We start from the raw sequence: 17822 nt of genomic DNA on the forward strand, positions 1-17822 counted from the left end.
TTGATTATATATGATTTGTCCTACACCATGTTTAGTTCTAGAACAGGGGTGCCCAGTCCTGCTCCTGGAGGGACACTATCCTGCAGAGTTTAGCTCCAACCCCAATTAAACACACCTGAACCAGCTACTCAAGGTTTTTAGGCATATAGGTGTGTTGTGGTAAGTTGGAGCTAAACTCTGCAGGACAGTGGCCCTCCAGGACCCCTGTTCTAGAACCAAAATCAAAGGCATTTAATCCCATTTAAAGTAAAATTCTTAATTACTTGGAGTTGATATAGGCCATTTTTATCATAGCATTTTAGCAAACCATTTCTAATAAGCAATGAAATACAAAAATGCATAGTTAAAGCTAAATTTTCACCTCACTCAAAGCGTTCTATAATCGATCCGTTTCAGTTCCACTTCGGGTTTTCTGCTTCCTGCTTAGTGATCCTGGACCAAACGCTCCTCTCACATACTCTAGTCTGGTTTGCAGAGTATTTACCTCTTAATCTCTTGCATTTTTACCTCACTTTAGGCTTACATTTGCACAATTTTAACTTTTGAAGTTGTCAAATCACATGCAGGTACAGTTAAATTAAGGATTTAATCAAGACATCACTCTGATCACACTTCAGTTGTGTGTCTTTCTCTGAAATGTAGCAAATAAGACAAGGAATTTACACAAGAACACCTTATTCTAAGATGAGGCCCTTCATAAGCGTCATAGTTCCACTTCATTTAATATCTCTCATTCTCAAGGATCAGCTGTGGCTGATTGCATTAAGCACAGATGGATGTTTATGGAGTCAGCTCCTTGAATCAGATCAGGGTAACAACTTCCTGAGTTTTTTTCCCTTGATTAATACAACAGCGTGAGGAAAAAAAAAAAAAGCGTAAAGTAATAAAGAGAAATTTGCCTCATCCTTTAGCCTGCAAATCACTTACAATCAAATGTTTGCTGGCTATAGGAAGGATTTTAGCATCGATCAAAGCCATTTTGTGTAATTCCGCTGATTCCAACGGTATTTCAGAATAACTGTTCTGTTTCAGAAAAGTCACAAAAGTAAAATATTCCAGGACATTTTGAAACGCCTTTTCTGGGTACCTCAGTGTATAACGTCTTTTATTTTTCAACTTTGTTCATCAAAGAGAAAAGCGAAGGCTAAAATTATTATATCATTTATTGTAAAATATGAAATAATGGAAATCTACCTAAATAACTAAATAATGCAGGTGGAGAAATTAAGTCAGAAATCACTGATAGCAAATTGTTTAAAATTGCAAAATAAGCATTAAATTGCTAAAGACCCGTTAAACCTGAACAGTTCACTAATTGCTTTGCAAGTTGCAAAAATATAATATTTACACATGGTCGTCAGCAGGGGGAGACAACCCTGGATGTTGTCCTGGGCCCTGTGCTGAGGGGAGCCCAATCATGTCCTGGTATATACTCCTTGCATTTTGTCAACTACAACAAAATCCTCATCAAATCTAACACATGCATTTTGCTGTTCACTTCAAAAGTTCAAAACAAAAGAACACTCTCACGGCAAAAAAACATCTGGTGTTGAGCAAACTTAAGTTCTTTAGTTTCACACCAGGGGTTTTCAAACTGCTTTTTGCCTTCTGAGGTTCCTGCTTTAGAGGTGTCATACGGCTGATCTCCTCTTTCATGGACAATAGCAGATGTGCATGAAGAGTTTTGAATACCTGTCAGTAAAGCATAACCTAAATTCTTGAACCGTTCTTTAAGATCATGAATCGTTTCCAACAATACAGTCATGACATATGTGTTGAGATTTGGTGTAAAACGCCGCATACTAGGATTAATAACAAGCATCTAAAACAGCTTTTTTTTTTTTTTTTTTTTTCCAGAAATTAAAGAAATACTGAGGTTATAAATTAAGTCATTTAGTCTGAACTAAACATTGTCTAATCCACTGGTATTATTCATTTTTACAGACTTAAAGGGATAGTTCACCCAAAAATCATCATTTGCTCACCCTCAAGTTGATCCAAACCTGTATGACTTTCTTTCTTCTGCTGAACACAAAAGAAGATGTTTTGAAGAATGTCGCGTAGCCAAACTGTTGATAGGCCCATAGTATTTTTCCCTATACAATGGAAGTCAGTGGGGCCCATCAACTGTTTGGTTACCCATATTCTTCAAAATGTCTTTTTTTGTGTTCAGCAGAAGAAAGAAATTTCATACAAGTTTGGAACATGTAAATGATGACAGAATTTCATTTTGGGTGAACTATTCCTTTAACGTGCACACAAATACACGTGAGAGAACATATAATGGTAGCTAGGCTAATTCAAGTTTTAAACGACATTTTATAAACAGATTAATTTACAGAAAGGCCAGAGCTCACCGGTTACAGTATCATTTGCATTCCAGTATCATTTAAAAACAAAGGCTGTCGCCTTTCTCATATGAATATGCAAAGTTTTTTTGAATTTATAACGTAGGCGTATTGACAAAACAGCAAGGGTTTACCTTGAAGCACTCAAATACGTTAGAAAGTCAAAACAACTGTCGTCATGTCCTCAGGTTTCAGAAAGACCGATTATGATACCTATTCGAATTTCTTTGCGGGAAAACACACAAAAAAAAAACCCGTATAAAACAGACACACACACACACACACACACACACACACACACACACACGAGTAACTCGAAAATAACATTGAGATTTTAACTGGAAATAAGAGATAAAACCTTTTTAAATACATAATTATAATATATTATATTCCTAATTATTTATAATATGCAATTATTAGATTATACTAGGCTACATAATTATTATAAAATTAATTATTAGATTAATAGATAATATAATTAGCGTAATACATATTTTGAATTATAATTAAATGTCATAAAACAAAAATCATTTGCCTAATGCTACACCATTAAATATTATTGGACAATGTTTAGCAGTGATGCTGATGTTTTACAGTGATGATCAGCTCGTCCGTTTATTCACATAGCACAGGCCCACCTTATTCAAATGGTTGTGAGAGACACGCCCCGTACGGGAAGCGCGCGTGCACGTTTCAAGTGAAGTATATGCTAACCGCGTCATGTAAAACTTTCCACAGCATCATGTGCTGCGTGGGTGATGCGACCCGTGAAACTACCCACCCTCGTCATACAGTTCACTCACAATAACTCTATTCAAATCGCCTATTAAAATAAACATTTTGCTCAAGTAACCAGTGCTTTAAGTCTTCTTTACATGATCATGCCTAGCCTATAACTAATACGATTATTTTATACTTCATATGTATTTGAAACTAAAACTATATGCAGATGACACTCATACATGTTAGCTATATAAAATCCTAAGGTTGTGCTTTCTATTAATGTTTTATAACTTCTCCCCCCTCCCCCCTCCTGTCAATCCTCCCCTTTGTCTTTTAACCCAATCAACCTTTTGTTTTATTTGACTCCCCCTGTGTCCATCCTCAATGTATGCAGATCTTCTGGTGAAGGACTTTGTCTGCCCAGCAACAGAGTGCTTGAGGGGACATCCAATGCCCTTGTATCCCATCCGCTTGCAAATCAAGGTAAAGGATATGCTGTTGCACAGAGCACACTCAGAATGTCTGAATTATCCTTTTATATTTGCAAGAACTGTAAATTGTCTCAGACAGGCTTCAAAGCCATGGCAAAATGCTCAAACTAGCCTATTAAAAAAATTCCAGCGCAGTGGACAAAATGTAATGTTGTCTCTTAAAGTTATTGCAATGGATGATGCACATATTGTCAAGTTGTTTTCCTACTCAGGCCTTCTGTACAAATACATTAAACACAGTGGAAAGTTAGAGCTCTATCGCCCTCTACTGGTACAAAGTGATCTCAACGAGCTGCTACTTAGGCAACTATCATAGGTCTCCTGGGTTAGCTTGCCCTCTTGTTAGAGATATATATTAGAGCTTATTGTTTGAGATGCAGACAATATTGTGCCTAAATATTTTTATACAAAACAAAGATGGCAATTTTTTTTTTTGTGAATGGATATGAATGGAAGCCTAGTTATAGTCTCTAACCCAGAACTGACAAATCAGGTTACTGCTCGAAAGAACGCTCAACCTAAAGGTCAGGGTATATCAGTAGGTGACCTTTATGCCAGTTCACTTGAAGCCAGTGGATGCAGCTGATATAATATCACGTTTCATACCTCACAAAGATATAAAGGCCTCAAGCAGCTTGATATAAATTTATAGGAAGCTACTCACAAATGATGAAAGCTGTTTGTTTATCATCCAGATTTCCTGGCTCTTGATTGAAAGTGCATATTGATCGTGTGTGATATTACATTGAATTTAATTGATCTTCCTGCATAATTGATACAGATTTTGACCATTGACAAGCTCTTAATGCTGCAATACTGAAATAACCAGCAGGTGTCGTCGTTAATTCGGCTGTCTGGTATAATCAGTTGAGTCATCTGTGATTGTAAGTGCGTGCTCTTGTGAACGTGAATGAGTCGTGCTTTGAGTCATAGTATAGAGTTTGTTTTTTTGTCTTAAAGTGAGGATATCAGAAAGATGAGTTTTTAAGTGATATGGTTTTTGGGTCAAGGGTAAAAACAGCATTGGCGGATTTAGGGGCTCGTGGCAGATGGTTGCCAATCCCACTAAATTAACACAAGTACACTAGTCTTTAATTTAGTTTACGCTAAGAGCCAGACAGCCTGATATATAGACTACTGACCATTAACAATTACAGATGCACTTGATGTCTTGGAGGAAGTAAATCGAATATGTGGTGTGTGATGTGGTGTATATCACCTCCTAAAGGGTAATTTTATTTTGTGTATTTGTTTGCTTTATTAATCGAGAATTAATTAAATGAATTCCCTGATAGAACGCGCACTAAGATAGCGAAATCGCGCGACCACATAATGAGGAAAGCACGTAGTTTATGTGGGCGTTAATTTGCGAGAAAACATGATTTGGCTCAATGTAGTTTCAGCACCGTGGTCAGAGCTCGACGAGAACAAAAGGCGGATTAGCGTCCTTGATATCAGGGACCGTCCAAATGTTACATACAAACGCAAAAAGCGAACACTCAAAATAAAGCAGTAGCGAACCATAAACCTATTTATTTCACTGTAAATTTCCATTAAATAAAACGTGTTAGGTTTGGTTTTGTTTCGCTTATTGGATCCTGGTTCTTCATAGATAAAGAACGTGCAATAAAGTTTCATTAAGATTAATATAACTATTACTATTGCTCTTTATAATAGTTATGCTGTGGCCTTTTTCTTTTTCTCTTTATGCTTGTTTTAATTGTTGTATGCATGCGGAAAATATGTCCCTTTGTCCATTGTACTCAAGAAACCATATGGGGGAAAATAACGTGCCTGTATAATGTATATAGTACTATACTGTATTTATTCAAAGGTATTTAACTTCGATACACATTAATTGTGAGAAAGTATAAAATAAACTGTATCCATTTTTATATATAAAGTTACAGTTACAAGATTTAAAGTCATAAATGTGAGATATGCATTTTGAAAAACTGAACTAATTGTAAAACGTGAAAACTGTGAGATATAATAGTGCAAATACAAAAAAATGTGAGATATATAAGCGCGATTAAAAGAAATAGTCATGTTTAAATTTTCTTTTTACTTTCATAGTATATCTCAGTGAAATGAAAAGTACAGCTGTTCGTATTTGACAGCACCCAATGTTTTCGCGGCTACGAAAATATAGACGCTCCCTTAAGCCGAGTGAGCATCACGGTTTCCACACCCCGAGGGAGGATAGGAGATGGACAGGAGGGGGACACCGGTTTTCGACGTCAAAAGCTACGGGTTATACGGAGTGTCAACACCGTGAATATAGGCTACAACATTACAGGTCTTCTTCTTCACTGCCTCTGCATTAAAACGTGAGTGAAATACATTTTATTCGCATGTATACTTGCATTGATTCCTGCATGTATTCTAGTCAACAGGAGATATTTGAGAGGGCACAGACAGACAAAAACCAAGACGATTCAAGGGTGACAGATGCACGGATTTAGTTGAATGTTCAGTGGTTTGCGTTCAAGCCATCCGCTCTCCATCAGCTCTCTTTATCTGTGCACGTAGAATTTCATACCATATTCTACAACCAGGCAAAAAGACAGCAAATAAACAAACATCCCCTTGGGATTAACAAAAGAGAGAGAGAGGGAAGGAAACGAGAGCAAATTTCGCCTTTGCACACACACCAGTGAGCTCGTAAGATTTGAATAAACTTCTTTCAGTCTTTATTGATTTGAAGGCGTGAAGTTGCATGGATAGTTGTGTGTTTTTGTTCTCTGTCATGTATGTGCGTATGTGCAGTTGGTGTCGTGACAAAGAGCCACATACGCCTGAGCCTCCAGTGTGGATTAAACAAAGAAGCAACGGGGATATCCGTCAATATTTATAAGCATTTTTATTTTATTGCATTCGGTTTTAATGTGCTCTATTGCCAGAGCTCGTAATGTAAGTTTCTTTGTTCTACTATAACATTTTATTACCTCAAAATTCCTTTATATAGATCACTCTTATTCAATGTTTTGGTAAAAATGAGCTTATATAATAGCTTAAATATAATGCATTCATTTAAACAGATCATGAATGTATATTCAAATAGCTAAAAATGTTCATATTTTCACCACAGATCTGCTAAGCATTGTATTATGTTTGACATTTCAGTGCTTTCAGCACTCTATTGAAATCTTTATTATCCTCCATAATATTATGCAATTAATTAAGCTCGAACCAACCAACGTATCACTTCATTCAAACTTTTTGTACATAATTTCAGGTTTGCTCTGCTATCAGTTTATTTATAAACGTTATAACTTTAAAAAAATGTAAGATCTCCCATTGTGTGAGAATGTTCTCCATTCAAAATCGACCGACATGGAAGATTGTAATTCTGGCATACTGAATGGCGATTGGTGGTCTTTCTTTTATTCATTTGCATATTGAATCGTGATTGGTCTTTCTTTCTTACATCTAATTAAGTAGCTGTCTTCATATTGCAAAGTAGCTGAGGCTGAGAGGTCTTAAAAGTCATGATTTACATTTAATAACACATAATAGTGCGTATTATATTATTTTAAAACGTTTCCACAAGTTACAAACCAGTCTAGTGTCCATATTTTTCGTATGTTCGCTCATGAACAGGAATGGCGTGATGAGGTAACCATAGCAACAGTAGACCGCTCCAGCGCTTTACGGTAACGTTACATTGGCAAAACTGAAATACCGTTGATATTTATCACTTTATTCGTTCTATATTTCACAGATAACGTTATATAATAAAAGCTTTAGTGCTTTGTTTAAAGGATACTTAACGTTTGGCTGACTGCTGTAAACCGAATTTGAAAATTCCCCTCTTGACGGTCTTTAACACTTTTCTTTGGCTGCTTTACAAGCGTCACGTGTCCATCTAAATCTTGTTAATGGGTGTTATTATAAAGTATTAGCAAGTATTTTAAGTGTGCAGGGTTTTTTTTTAAGCGTTATTTGAGAATGTTTTCTTTTTCCCCCGCAGAGCTGTCACGGTTCAAACCTTTCCACCAGGACTCGTGTTTAACATCGCGACTCTTCCTCCGCCGCTGAGCCGCTCTCCAGTGCTGAAACCCCGGGCGCAGCTGTCGCTCCGTCCCCTTAGGAAACTGTCCTAATGAAGGAGGCCGACGCCATCAAGCTCTTCATTGGCCAGATCCCGCGGAATCTGGAAGAGAAAGACCTGAAGCCCATCTTTGAGCAGTTTGGGAAGATCTATGAGCTTACGGTGATCAAGGACAAGTACACGGGAATGCACAAAGGTAATTAAACGAGATTGACGCGGCTCTATTGAACGGACAGTCTCAAGGGGAGATGGGAGACTAATGGTGCTAGATGAGTTTCCTTTTCATATCTGAGGAGAAACGTCTCTAGTGAGGTCTCCTTTGACAGTTGGACATATACTGTGTTTTAATGTGTAAAAACTTTAACCTTTAGTTTGACATAGCAGCCATTTCCTTCTACTTCATTTTGAGTTTGCTTCCAGCGCTCTAGCTTTCTGAGATAAAGAAATCTATTCATAGAAATTGCATCTGTGGTGAGAAAACAAATTGTTCAACGTTTTTCCATTTCTTAGTCACAGTTGTCATATCCTTTTATGTCTGCAAAACACTGCTTGATATTCATGGACTGAGTTTTTGCTGCGTTTTTATTTTTACATCCCACGTTGTATTCTTGTTCCCTCTTCAGGATGTGCGTTCTTGACGTACTGTGCGAGGGAGTCAGCCTTGAAGGCCCAGAATGCACTGCACGAGCAGAAGACATTGCCGGGGGTGAGTCGTCGCTGTTAATGACGTGAATGCAGAGACGGGCTGTATAAAAAAATTGATTTATTCAAATCAGACAAACATTTCCAATTGTCTATACATAGCAGACTGCACATAGAATGAATATTTGATCATAAAGCTCTTCTAGCAGGACCGGGGAACATGAAGTTGTTTCTAAAAGTAGAAACAACATATTATATGGTTCAGGAAACAGGATCTGTGGAAATCTGTGTTGACTGAACAGACTTTAATTAGGTATGTAGGAGGGCACAATCCTTGAAGGCATCCGCGATCATGTCGCTCTCTGAAGTCGTTGATTAGCTGTTAGGCCATCTGCCGTGCCAGAGCCGTGACGGGCAACCTGTAAATTCACAAACCTCCAATCTCCATCTTTTTTAATGCCGTTTTATGTTTTCATCCGTAAATCACCTATTTTTTAGATTTGCCAGATGTACGGGATCATTATGAGCGGTGTTGCGAGTCGAATGTACTTGACGTCAACGTATAGAACTCGAGGATGAGATTATACAGTCTGTTTTGAGATTTAATGAGAAATTAATACAACTATACGCTCAGTGCTTGCATGATGTTTTTTTTCCTGTTGATTAGACTTGAAGCAAGCAAACCCACAAGGGATCTTTTGCTTCCCCTCAAATTCTATTTAAGCGAGTTTAATTTGCACTAGAGGAAGCTGCATGTCGTAAAAGCGGAGACACTATGTGGACTGAGCGGCCAAACAGAAGCTTTTGGTGCATCTGAACAGACTCTGAGCCAACTGTGGTCCCACCAGACGTAGGCTAATGAAGGGATATATGGCTTTATTACTCCGTATGTCACATCACATAACATCAAAGGCTGGTTGAGTAGTGTAAGAATCGACAAAATTAAACCGAAGTGCGAGCGAAGTAAACCACGTTCTGCCTTCAGAGAACCAATGTTTGTGAGCATCTGTTTAGATTGTTTTTCCTTATGGTGAGTAACGTTATGCGCATGTGTGCTGAAGAGTAACTCCAGAACAAATCCCATTATTAGCATGACAGTAGTCTGACCTTTGCGACCTCTCCAGGCGTAGATCAGCGGGTTCCCTCGGCTTTAAATCCTCTCTCCTCCTTCTCTGTCCCTCCATCCTTCTATTAGTCTACCCCCCTCACCTAAGCCTGGTAAGACGGTGTTCAAACCTCCCCCCTGAGGTACGAAAGGGAACCATGTTATTAAGAACTACACCACCCCCCCTTAAAGAGAAATCTCTCTTCCTCTTTCTCTGTCTTTCATTCTTTCTTTCTTTTTTCACACACACGCAGACAGCCCAGCTGTGTGGCATTATTACCAGCTCATGGCACCTGCCATTCAGAGCAGGCCCCGCCCCCAACCTGTCAATCATAGCAAATCGCTCCGGCAATGCTGCGTGATGTGTGTTTAGAGTAGTGCGTGTGCGGGTGAGATAGGAATTGTAACCACGATGAGGGGAGAAAGACAGATAAGATAAGGCAGAAATTGGCTTGGAACCTTAATTTCTCACCTTTTCTCTTTTTCCCTCAGGCTTTGTTCACACTAGACTGAATTCAGATTTGTTTTCCAAATTTCATCTGTAAGACTCACTGTTTGCATTCTCAGTTTGCGAGCGATGAAAACGTATCTGCATGTTCAAATAGTGTAAGTAAAGGGATAATTCAACCAAAAATGACAATTTTGACATCATTTACTCACCCTCATGAAACTTTCTTCTTCTGCGAAACACACAAAAAAGTATATTTTTTGTCCATGTTTTGGATACAATTGGCTTCATTACAGTTTTATTTTAGTATAATTTATTATAGTATTTAGTAATATTTTGTATTAGAATTTATTTTTAATATTTTTAGTCATTTGTTTTAGTAATTTTTATTTAATGTTTTTAAGTTAAATTTTTTCTTCTAATAATTATATTTTGTTCTATTTCAGCTTTATTTCAATTAATGAAAAATCTTTAATCTTTAGTTTTAGTTACTTTGGACAAAAACGGTTTAAACATTCTTCAAAACATCATCTTTTGTGTTCTGGAGGGTGAATAAATGATGCCAGAATTATCCTAATTTTCTACATAATTTGCTATAGTAACGACTTACTGTTTGCTTTCTTCTACAAAAACTGGGAGGAGCTGTCATTGTGGAATAAGAAGTAGAAAAATATGCCTCTGCTTACGTACGTTATGACATCGTATCATGATGCTAAACTCAAGAGGTGCATTTTATTCATGAATTTGTGTCTAAAACTGCTCTCTTGTTCACACATTCACTAATCACTACATAGTGAAACCCACAGAGTTCACTATATAGGGAAAGAGTGATGAGTGAATTTAGAAACTATAGACCGCATATCGCATATGTCATTACATACACATATTGTCCTGAATGACAAAAACTGATCTTCAAAAATGTTTAATTTAAATTCTAAACTTACAAATGGGTTTCGGGTTTGTAATAATCAAATTTCATGCATTTTTTAGCCTGCTGTTTGGACAAGCGAAAAATGTCTAACAAAAACCATTCTAGTTTCGCTAATATTGAAACTCTGAATAAAAGATCAGCTGAGAGCAATGTATTGAAGGGAGAGGTAAAGGAAGACAAGGGAGGAGGGGTTGAACAGATGGCATGGCTGGAGTGGCACCTGGCCTTATGTTTAATTTCAGGTGAGAGGCTCGCAGTGATTGTAGACAGAGGAGGAGAATGGAGACCTGGAGTCCTCTTTCTGGTTTTAAATCCCATGATCTCCTCCTCCTCCCCCTCTTATCTTTCCCCATCTCTCCTATCTCTCGCTCTTTGCCTATCGTTGCCATCCCAACGTGTTTGCTTAGCTCTGTTTATCACATGGCCCCGCTTGCACGACAAAGTGGGGGGCGTCGTCCAAGACACTTCAGCCGCACACGCGTTTGTTCGAGCTTTTAAACATACACATACACACCTACGGCTGCTCATTTCCTCTATTTTTGAATTGGCCACATCTCAAATCGTACTCTTTTTGGCCTCCTCCTAACTGCAGCTAGTGCACTACAGGGTTAAAAAACCAGATGAATTTGGAACAGTTGTTGTGTTGACGATTTATGGTAAAATGTGACTCAGCTGGATCCTATCTGACTTCAGTTAAGATAAATATCAGCTTTCACATTGGGTTTTTTGTGGTTTCTTTTATTTGCTGTTTTAGGAACAGCTTTATTCCTGCCTCATCCACTAAAATTGTGACAAGAAAGTAAGACGTAGTAGTAGATCAGCAGGACAGACCAGATAGCTTCTGTTTGCACTATTAATGTTGTTTTTACTATTATAATTTTGATTCAAAGCATTAAATTACGCCCGATCTGTATCGAGTCAGCGTTCCCATTGGTTATTGATAGCAAAATGGCAGTTAAATGTCCGTCTGTGATGTGTGCATGCACAAATTTTGGCATTTTCATGTTTGGGACGAGTTGTTGTGTGTCTGAATGCATGTGTTTAAAAGAGCGTCTGTTGTGCCTTTGTTGTGGGGGAAGGGAGGGCAGGTGTTATTAGAGAGGGGGATGGAGTGTGTGAGAGTGAATGTCTGGATGTTTGTTTGTAGTTTAGTACAATGTACTCATTCTGATTTCCGTCGTAGTATGTTTAGGGCACTCGGAAAGTCAAATAAGATAAGATTGGTGGTTGTATACCTTAAAAATGTTTTGTTCAGTGCCTGCGTTTTACAAGTACAGTGCACTACACTTAACTGATGTGTACGTGTGAAATTGTATACGAAATGTACTTCTATTAAAGTCCAGGTAGAAAATAGTGTATGCAAATTCATATTACTGTACTTTTTACACACACAAAAAAAAGTCAAGTGATCATATCAGACTAACAGGATCGGATGATTTCAATGTGAAATCGCAAGCGCTCGCATGTTTCCTTTCCAGACCTGCAAGATTAAGTATATTTGACTTAAGTGTCAGTGTCTATACTCACATCCAGGCAGGATGAGTCCATTGTTCAGATGAATTGAAGGGTTACAGGGTTCGAGAGCGTGAAAGAGGGAGAGAGGTGAAAGTAGGTCTAATTAAAGAGAAATTGGACGGATATGTGAAAAGGGGGGAAGATGGAGGGGTGAATTGGGGGAAGGGGGGAAATGAAAGAAAATTTGACATAATGAGCCACGGGTGGTGTTGGTGGGGGGGTTGGCGGCGGACGTCCATGAGCTTAAAGACAGACATCTGCTAGCAAATGTGTGTGTGTGTGCGCGCATGTGTGTGGCCTTTGATGATTACACACTCCGTGAGAGCAGAACTTAATCTGATGGACATGTATCCACAGATTTTTTCACACCATTGAGACATAAAATAAACTAGCTAATGGGCATTTTCTACTTTTCAATGCGAAGTTAGCTGCAAATACTGCCCTTTTCATCCACTTTATGTTTGTGGTAGTGTTTAGATGCTCAGACATTTATTATAATAAAGTCACAAACAACAGATCCTCTTGGGTCCATCCTACTTCCGCTCTTGATTTGGTTGGTTTTCGTTGTCTGCAACAAATCATGCAATCTTAAGAGCTTGTTTGCTGGCTGTAATCTGTCTTCTTTCTGAATGTGTCCCAGATCAATATTGTTGCTCAGGAAAAGCCATAAAGGCACTAAATGATGAATATGGCATTTGCAGATTTCCTGATGAGTAATAAGGACGTATCGAATTTTCAATTTGAAGTGTCCATGATGATTATTTAAAACATAAATATTCTATACCTATTTTTACCAAGCACTGTTGTTTCAAATGAAGAATATTTACTATGAAAGTGTAAATTACAAACAGTACTTACAGTGGAAGTCAATGGGGCAAACACACAATGATTTTAAGTGCATAACTATCTACTATAACTTTTATTTGTTTTAAAAAAAATCGTTTTTACAAACTGAGAGCCAAGTCGATCTAATCTGTAAAGAGTAGCAAACAAATATGCATATTTACTTTTAAAAAAGAGTGTTGAAATCCATTTCTTTCCTCTTCCACTTAGCATTTGGTTCCCATAGACAAAAACAAAGTAGCACCTCTATCTCAATCAGTAGGTCAGCATCTCCAATGTTGACTGCGTGTTCAGGGTGTTAGACATCAGCGCTATTGCAAGCATCGCTCATATGAGGTCTGTTTGCTTGGCAAAAGCGAGTTTGTTTGAATGTGCTACATTCAGAATTTGATATGCATATTGAGTTAGCAAGCCCAACCAGTGCACATCTCCATTTTCCAAACGGTGCCATTTTCACACATGCTCCCCCGCCCCGTCCATCTTTTTCTATTTAAGCAGGCGTTGATGCTGACAGTTTAAAGTCCAGTGTTACCACTGTAATTGCTTAAGGTCTAGTGATTGGCACATTTGAAACAGGCTAATTGATTAGAGCTTATTGATTATTTCAAGAATGAAGATTTTAGCTGCTTTAATCGTCCAGACAGGATGGTTTTTCATTGTCTAAGGGTAATTGACATGGCTTTTCAAAGCAACAACAGCGTATGCCATGTTATTTAAAGGCCTTTTTCTAATTCTTATAAGATTATCATACATGCAGTTTCGATGTCCGCATAATAATAAATAATATTGGAATATTTGTATTCAGTGTGCAGTTTTATTTCCTTAAGTTAACTGCCAAAAGTGAATAAAAATGAAGAAAACCTCAAATAAATAAACACTAAAAATACACTGTCACTTATTCAATTATATAAATTTATGCTAAAATCTTAAAGGGTTAGTTCATCCAAAAATGACATTTCTGTCATTAATTACTCACCCTCATGTTGTTCCACACCCGTAAGACCTTCGTTCATCTTCAGAACACAAATTAATATATTTTTGATAAAATGCGATGGCTCAGTCAGGCCTGCATTGCCAGCAAGATAATTTCCTTTTTCAATGCCCAGACAGCTACTAAAAACATATTTAAAACAGTTCATGTGAGTACAGTGGTTCAACCTTAATATTATAAAGTGACGAGAATACTTTTCGTGCGGCAAAAAAACTAAATAGTGACTTCATTCAACAATGTCTAGTGATGGGTGATTTCAAAACACTGCTTCATGAAGCTTCGAAGCTTTACGAATCTTTTGTTTCGAATCAGTGGTTTGGAGCGTGAAAGTCACGTGAACTATTGAAATTTCAAAACGCTTATGACGTAACAAAGCCTCTTTTACTGAAATCACGTGATTTTGGCGCTCTGAACCACTGATTCGAAACAAAAGATTTGTAAAGCTTTGAAGCTTCATGAAGCAGTGTTTCATCACTATATTGTTGAATAAAGTCGTTATTTTTTTTATTTTTTTTGGCGCACATATTCTCTTCGCTTTATAATATTAAGGTTGAACGACTGTACTCACATGAACTGTTTTAAAAAAATTTTTAGTACCTTTCTGGGCATTGAAAAAGGAAATGATCTTGCTGGCAGTGGAGGCCTCACTGAGCCGGATTTTGTCAAAAAATATCTTAATTTGTGTTTCAAAGATGAACGAAGGTCTTTTGGAACGACTTAAAGGTGAGTAATTAATGACAGAAATGTAATTTTTGGGTAAACTAACCCTTTAATGTTGATTTAGTTAATGTCCATGTTATTTTTCAGCTTTTTTTAAACGGAATGTGTTTATTTTAAAAGTAGAATTTTGTGTTTGAGTATAAGACACATCAGTATTGTGTTATATTTGGCATGTTTAATGGGCATGCAATGGCATATTTTTTTGAATGCCTCTGTTGTAACTGTTTGTTATAAAATGGGAAATGGATAGAGTGGCTGAAAGAATAAGCTAGAAAAAAAGGAGATTGGAAAGAAAGAGAGTGGAATATATTGGGGGTGGGGTGGCGTGCAGGTTGATTACGGTCGCAGGTCCTGTTGCCAGGAGACGGCTGGGACAAGGGATGCTGGGTTGCTAGGGAACCAACTCAATGCAATGGCCAGCATTGCATGATGGGTACAGAGGCAAGATTGAGAATAGTCTTTGTGTGGATACACACCTAATTTAACATCTGCTACCACACACACGCACACACTGACAAGTCGCAAGAGAGATCCTCTTGAGCTAGCTTGATTGCAAATCACACACACAGTCATTCTTTCCATGCACAGAGAAACTTGGGGAGTATGAACAAACATCATGCCTTGCAGGCATATAGCATGTGCGTGAATGAGTGAACGTGAATTGTGATCTGATTTTTGAGCTCTTATGAGTCACCGTCTTTCTGAATTTTGCTCATATTGTGCATTAGTTTGTGTGAATGGAAAAGACAAATTTGGGTGTGTCTTCACATTTTGTTTCGGATGCGTTTAGGTATTTTACAGGTCAAACACTGATTTGTTCTTATACGTGTTTGAGGCACTACATAGAGGGTGGCAGCAGAGTAAATGTCAGTTGATTGAATAATCTATGGATTTAATATCCCATAATCCCACTGAAATCCCTGGCCTCAGATCAAGGCACAGATTAAGTGTGTGTGCTCATCATGTCAATGGAGTTTTTTTTCCTGGTAGACAAAACAAGCGACGGTTATGACCTGTGCTTCTAATGGCATGTACGGAGGGATGTTACATGTTTTGGTATTTTCTATTTTTGTAAGCAGACGATTGCACTTGTCTGCTACAGCACATATTGAAGGATTGCATTTATTTGTTTATTCGGATGTTTTACGATTTACACATTTTATCGTACACATTAAAAGCCTATGCTTATTGGGTCTCGGTTTTTGAGTGTATCGGCCATTTTACAGTTGAAATAAGTAAATTATTAAAATATTATTTAATGATTTACTTTAATAAGCAGCAAATCATCATATTAGAATGATTTCTGAAGGATCATGTGACACTGAAGACTGGAGTAATGATGCTGAAAATTCAGCATTTCCATCACAGCAATAAATTACATTTTAAAACATATTAAAATAGAAAACAGTTATTGGAAATTGTAATAATATACTCTTAAAAATAAAGGTTCTTTATTGGCATTTATGGTTTACATGAAGAACCTTTCCATTCCACAAAAGGTATTTTTATTGTGGAAAAAGGTTCTTTAGATTATTAAAATGTTCTTCACACAAATAAAAAAAGGTCCTTTTAAGAACTCTTTGTGAAAAACCCCCTTTTAGATTCTTTATTTTTAAGAGTGAATTTTACAATATTACTGTTTTTACTGTATTTTTGTATTTAAATATTTAACTATTTAAAAAATATATTGAAAAATCTTACCAACTCCAAACATTTGAATGGTAGTGTATGTAGCAAAGTAGATTTAATGAATGTAAATGTAACTTTAAAATGGCTCCTGTAATTATTAGTGTGGTTATAAGGAGTTTAGGTGAGGTTTTCTGTGGTTTTCATTGTCGAGCAGCGTTTGTGGAAGCCAACAGGTTTCTTTCGGCTAGATAATGGAGAGTCTTCACTGCCTCTGTTGCTTTGGCAACCATAGCAGTTACACCCGCTACTTTCATCTGTCTATCTCTGTCTCTCTCTATTTTCCTTTCTCATAAATATATTCGCGAAGACTCACTTTTCATCCATTTTGATCCCTCCATCGCCCTATTTTTTCCCCCTGTCTCTCTTGTTCTTTTTTTCTCATCACTACCTTCCCCTCCCCTTGTCGTCTGGGGCAACCTTGTTTACCTGCTGGGTAGCTCATCTCGGCGTTGTCATGGTGACAGAGGGTTGGTTGCCGTGCCGACCTGAAGTGGCAGTGCCACGACTCTCTCTCTGTCTCTCTCTCTCCCACTCTTTCTTGTCTGTTCCCGTCTCTCTCTCGTCCTTTTGTACCCTTTCTCCTCACCCTTTCCTTTTTGTTCTCTGCCACTGTCTGTTTTTCCTTTCTGTAATACTTGAAGCTCTGTGACTCATCACAGTGCAAGGAAAGATGTGAATAAAGCTCCTCAAAGATTTTTTACCGCCCAGTGTATCAGAACAGAATTGATGCTTTTCAGTATTGTTTTGGTTTGATGTGCCATCTTCCTGTTGGTTCATGCATGTTAAATGAGTGAGCTGTTTCCCTGGTCTCAACCTTGATGTGAGTTGGCTCCTTTCCGAAAATGAATCCAAAATGGCACAGTCATTAACCTAATCCATTTTGCCGACCATTTGAAAGTGCTCATACAGTCAACAGTTGGCCAGCTACCTGACGTGTGTTATACACTCTTGAAAATAAAGGTCTAAAAATGGGTCTACAGCCTGATGTCGTAAGAGAACTTATCGGTCCTTTAGAAACCCTGAACCCAGGAGGGCTTCACTTTTCCTCTTTTGATTGATCAATACTTTGATCTAAACTTTTAAAGGAACAGTTCACCAAAAAATGAAAATTCTGTCATCCTTTACTCACTGTCATGTTTTGAATTTTCTGATGAATCTTTACCGTGCAGTGGAAGATAATGAGTACAGACAAAGTAAGTAAGAAGTAATTTCACTCGGCGGAAATCTTTGAAATGCCTCTCGGGCATGCAAGTGCAGCTCCTATTTCTTTGAATGGGAAAACATCAAATTCTCCAAAGCTGTTCGCCAAGCTTTCAATTAAA

At 37.7% G+C, this 17822-nt stretch overlaps 1 protein-coding gene across 5 annotated transcripts in view; it reads left to right on the forward strand.

Moving 5' to 3' along the window:
- Nucleotides 1-17822, forward strand: part of celf3a (cugbp, Elav-like family member 3a) — a 36589-nt gene that overhangs the window by 963 nt on the left and 17804 nt on the right. For 3 of the 5 annotated variants that reach the window (XR_007926377.1, XM_051872014.1, XM_051872017.1), the window contains exons 2-5: nucleotides 3466-3554; nucleotides 5639-5892; nucleotides 7536-7812; nucleotides 8240-8322. Coding sequence is in view for 4 of the 5 variants with exons in the window: in XM_051872014.1 (XP_051727974.1) it covers nucleotides 7668-7812; nucleotides 8240-8322 (228 nt within the window). In the remaining variant the exon portion in view is untranslated. Of the gene's footprint in view, nucleotides 1-3465; nucleotides 3555-5638; nucleotides 5893-6010; nucleotides 6476-7535; nucleotides 7813-8239; nucleotides 8323-17822 lie in introns of those variants that run through there. The other 2 variants (XM_051872015.1, XM_051872016.1) reach the window with 2 other exon arrangements.

Source organism: Ctenopharyngodon idella, chromosome 19, assembly GCF_019924925.1.
Source record: "Ctenopharyngodon idella isolate HZGC_01 chromosome 19, HZGC01, whole genome shotgun sequence".
NCBI classification, from domain to species: Eukaryota; Metazoa; Chordata; class Actinopteri; order Cypriniformes; family Xenocyprididae; genus Ctenopharyngodon; species Ctenopharyngodon idella.